The sequence below is a fragment of the Trypanosoma equiperdum genome (genome assembly GCF_001457755.1).
Source record: "Trypanosoma equiperdum strain OVI genome assembly, contig: ctg_1832, whole genome shotgun sequence".
Lineage (NCBI taxonomy): Eukaryota > Euglenozoa > Kinetoplastea > Trypanosomatida > Trypanosomatidae > Trypanosoma > Trypanosoma equiperdum.
Window position 1 is genome coordinate 10,561 of NW_027123874.1, and position 4,866 is coordinate 15,426.

General features: G+C 45.5%; 2 protein-coding genes across 2 annotated transcripts; both read right to left on the reverse strand.

Annotated features, from left to right (window-relative positions):
* Positions 1 to 546: 546 nt before the first annotated feature.
* On the reverse strand, positions 547 to 2,289 carry TEOVI_000630600 (essential neutral sphingomyelinase; the record flags this gene model as incomplete). The annotated part of the gene is made up of 1 exon (XM_067223317.1): positions 547 to 2,289. The coding sequence occupies one exon, from the start codon at positions 2,287 to 2,289 to the stop codon at positions 547 to 549; it is 1,743 nt and encodes a 580-aa protein (XP_067079418.1).
* Positions 2,290 to 3,524: 1,235 nt separating this feature from the next.
* On the reverse strand, positions 3,525 to 4,403 carry TEOVI_000630700 (Bacterial transferase hexapeptide (six repeats), putative; the record flags this gene model as incomplete). The annotated part of the gene is made up of 1 exon (XM_067223318.1): positions 3,525 to 4,403. One exon carries the CDS (start codon positions 4,401 to 4,403, stop codon positions 3,525 to 3,527), a length of 879 nt encoding a protein of 292 aa, XP_067079419.1.
* Positions 4,404 to 4,866: the final 463 nt, after the last annotated feature.

Genomic DNA, 4,866 nt, shown 5'->3' on the forward strand with positions numbered 1-4,866 from the left:
CATAAACATACATATACATACATGTAGAGTGATAGTTAAGCAAGGAAAGATAGGAGAGATAAAAAGATGACAGAGGGGGTAAAAAAAGGGGGGAAGAAAAAATGTATACAGAAGTCCACCTCTACGTGAAGTGATTCAAAAAGAAAAAAGTGACCATTCAAGTTGGCTGCCTAACGCACAAGTGTGGAAAACGAATGTGGTATTACTGGCAGTCAAACAGTTCAAGCAACGAACACATAACTCATACCCCCTCCCCTCTGCGTAGTGGTAAAATAAACATATGAATTCATTGAGTCAATTCAGCTTTCCACTACAAAGCTGCTGTTCTTGCCAACGAACAACACAAATATTTTTGAAGAGCATGTAAGAAAGAGCATGTATAGGGGCGCATAAACAGCAACCCAAACCGTTTAACGACGACAACCTTAAGCACAAAGTGCAGGACAAAAATACGCAAAGAGGGTGCATGAGAGATCGCGACGGTGCTTCACCGAGAGCTGACAAGAGAAAACAAAAGAGAAGTAACAACTGATGAAGCAATCCTCTTCATTTACAACCATTACCTTTATGCATTTCATGCCGCAGAAAGCTATTTCCAAGCTCAGTTATCTGATCAGAAATAATTTTGGCGTAGCTTTTTCTGTTTAGAAGTGCGATGACGAGGCAGCAGAAGCTCATTATAGAAGCAACAACAGCAACAAGAGGAAAGAAGATGTTGTGAAGACCAGCACCATGAAGCACTGAAGCGACTGCTTCGTAGTCTTGTTCACGTAACTCAACCGCCTGGGTCTTACCTCTCGAACCTTCCAGATTCAACGAAAATGTGTCTTTCAAAAATTGTTCAATTCGGCGTACAGTTCCCCCCCTCTGTTGTGAAGTATCACCTATTCCCTTCAGGTTGGGATGCTCATTGTGATGGCACAACGATATGATGTTCTTTAGCGTTGATCGCGTTGGGTGCATCTGCAAATAGGGGCGGGCAACCATATAAATAATACATAACATCATAATAACTGCAAAAACAATGCTCAACATGATATACTTGCGGCTTTCCCTCTTCAGGCGCTTTACAGAGTGCTCGAGGAAGCTGACAGCTTCACATAGAGACGCCTCATCCTCTTCTGTCAATTTGGAGGCCGTTGCTCTGGAAGAGACCTTACCAGAACCCCCATTTTTCTCCTCCTCCGTAAGCAACCTCAGCCGAGCTGCGACACCGTAGTGGTCTGAAAGTGGGCAACTCATTTCCTTCGCCTCCTGCTCTCCTGAAGGTACGGGCCTCACGCCAGCTGTACCCCTTGGCGATGACCCAGGTCTCGATTGTGAACCCAAGAACACCTCGTCGTTTCGTCTGAAGACTACCACACCAGCGGGTAACTCCTGTCCATCCATAATCTGCTTAAAGGGATACTTGGCATCGGCACCTGGACAATCCTCGTAAGAGCATAGCTGTAACGTGTTGAACGATATGAATATATGATCGATTTGCACAGGCGAATAAGCACCGTGAGTAATTATTTTCCCGTCTGTACATGTGAACTTATTTTCGTGGGAAAAAGTCATTCGCGCAAGATTTTCAATACATTCATGCTTGCTCATGCCTTCTTCTGGTCTTTTTGCAACTGGAAGTACGGAGCGGAGGCAGTAGCCGTGCCCCCGGAGCAATATCAGCATGGTACGTATCTCCATTGAAGTGAGTTCCGAGTTAAAGTCTCCACCAATGATGATATGATCAGTGGGATTTGATGTTGCTATGATGAAGTTGGCAAACGAAATCGCCTGGCTCAACCGAACGGCGAGGTATACTTCATCGCGCCAGTCACGCAGTTGAGAGGGCACCTGATACACGGCTACAAGATGTGTACTGTACACCAGTACATCACGGTGCATCACACTGCCACCACTCACCTCCACGTCATTGTTACACGGGACACTGACACAGAGCATCGCTGCTCCCTTATTTGCGTAGTAGTCGCCATGCAGCACTTGCTCCGGAAATCCCTGAAGCGGAAAAGTGAAGAACACACCGGACTTGACAGGAAACCGCGATATGACCGCAATACCTGAGCCGTAAAATGCAGTCGGGTACCGTTTGAAGTAACGCGTGCGTCGAACCTCCTCTGGCATATTTTGGATAATGATATCGAAGTCAGACTCTGAGAACTGCTCCTGAAGTAAAATGATATCATAATCCTCTACTTTGCTGGCGAAGTGTGCCATGCGTTCAGGACGGTGCTTGGAGTTAAAGATACCCCAGAGGTTAAAAGTTAGAACAGTTATCTCCGCAGCCATTTTTGAGTTTAATTCAGTGGGAAGCAGGGCAAATTTTATTGATGGCCGCAAACTTTCGCTTCAATTATATCCTTTTCGCACAATCGATCTCTTTGCTAGTGTCTGCAAATGCGGAGGTTCAGCGAGTGGCCCGCGGCACTAAAGGGAAAGGGAAAAAATCAAGTCATTGCAAAAGCGGAAAAAATTGCAAGGGGGAAAAAAGAGAAAAAAATAAATTTAGAAAGAGAAGTATGCGTAACTGTTAATATCATGTTACACACAGTAGTTTGAGGGATAGGAAAACAAAGAAAAACAAATTTTCGATCATAAATGGAAACCGCAACAATCGGTAAGGGTCAATGACGGAACTACCGGTGGAGTCGAAATTGTTCCCTTCTTCTTCACAGCTGGGAGACATACAAAAAAAAACGGGCAGCGTCTTTAAGAACCTTAACGAGAACAGCCCAAACGCTATTTCTCACTGAAGAAACACACAAAGGCATACACACAGTAAATGTGGATATATGCATCCGAGGATAAGAATGACGACCAGTCGCGGGTGAATCCACCATATCTATAGCGCCACTCCTAAAAAGTGCCAGACGGAAGTTAATTAATTCACCGCACTTACATCGCCTCGCAAGATGAAAAGAGGGGGAGTAATTACTAGAATTTACCGTCATGTGTGCGTACGCTAAAAAAGAAACTAAATGATTTCACGCATCCCCTGTCCCCCTAATCTGGGTCGAAACCTGCGCCAAAAGTTACCTAAAATCCTTATTGTGGGGTCAGCATACCCCACCTTCCACTCACTTATGTACGTACCTAAGGCTTTGCATGTTCTGCGCGCTGCTGCACACAGTCCTGCTTTTCCCCACTGCTGCTCTCGTATTTACTAAACTACCTTTTTTTTCTTTCCTCTCACCCCCTACCTCTCCTTGCACACGTCCTAACCTGTCGTATTCTACTTGGAAGACACACATCAATCATATGCATCATGGGAAAACGCTCCCCATCTCAACACTTTCAAGTAACTGTTTGAGGCAACAGTCGAACACATCGCCATTGATGAGAAAGTATCGTCCTCATGTAATGATTAAATGTGTAGCAGGTTGGGGTTTAGAAAAGCAAACAGCACACTGAATCCTACGTATAACCCCCCCCCCCACAACAACCGCAGGAAGCGACTCAAAACCAGAGGTATTAAACCTACACCTATGCGTGGTCGTGTAACCAACAACAAATAAAAAATGAACTTAAGCATTAGCAGTTTGATCAGCGACTTTCGGCATCCATGGAGCAATGCGATTAACCGGATAAGACATGCGCATGTGCATCTCAGGTCGACGCATATGAACACGTGGAGTGAGAAACCTCTTCGCCTCCAGTGGGATGTCAACTGGCAACTTGAGTGCCATTTGCTGCTGTTGCTTCTCCATTGCTTCCAGCGCGTGATGGAGCCATTCCGCGTCTAGTTCTGCCGTGTGATGCATATGCTCATGAATAGCATGTGCGTGAGCTTTCCCTACCGCTATTTGATCGTGTACGATGCTCGCTACCTCCGCAACCTGATCTGGACTCACTTCCTCTACCTTCTGTGCCGGGTTGCCTGCCCACAACTCATAGGCATATACATGTGTATCCTTTGGTACATGAGAACCCGCGGCGATGATGGCATTATTTTCAACCACTGCACCCAATGCAATGGAAGCACCAGCACCAATATACGCGTTGTCGCCAACGGTGCAGCAATCCAACGTGCTGCCGGGACCAATATAAACGCCACCACCTACGCGAACTTGACCAAGAAACGAGACACGGTCCATTACAACGGTGTGATCACCAATTGCCGTTTCATCACGAATGTTGTAGTTTCGGATTACAGTGTGATAAAATATGCAGGTGTCATGGCCAAGCGAAACATTACCACTCACAAAAGCCGTTGGGGCAATGAAAGCACTGTCTTGTGTCCACGGCAGCATGCCGCGGTAGGCACGTACATTTTGATGGCGCGTTACGGGGTACATATGACGCTTTGTCTTCAAATAATGCGACATGATGGCAAGCCTTGCACCGATATCTTTTAGCATAAAGGCAAAATACGGTGCGACGCCGGACACAATAGTTGCGGGCATGGTAATATACCTGTTGTGGCAAAAACCAAAAGAAAAAAAATAATAAATAGTAATAATAATAATAAATAACAGGATCAGAAAATACATGATCACACACGTATGCACTTGTCCACTCCTCCCTGTTTGGTGAACGAATATGAGAAGATTAGTGGGCCGGCGCGAAACATGGGCATCGGCAGTTTAGCACAAAGTACACGCAGTACCGAAACGAGGTCTACTAATACAAAATCAAACACTGTGACAGTAAGTTGAGGAAGCGCCCTCCACGTTACAGGTTTTGGGAGCACCTTGATGTTTGTAAGTTTAGGAAACAAAAAAAATAAAAAGGTTCGCGAGTAATCAGAGGACGCAGTGCCACACCACATCAGCTTTAGGAAAGAGCTGTGGATGAGAATTTAAATCAGTAAAACGCATCTAAGCGATATTCCCCTTCACAAAACCTCAGTAAAGTCCCCCCCCCCCC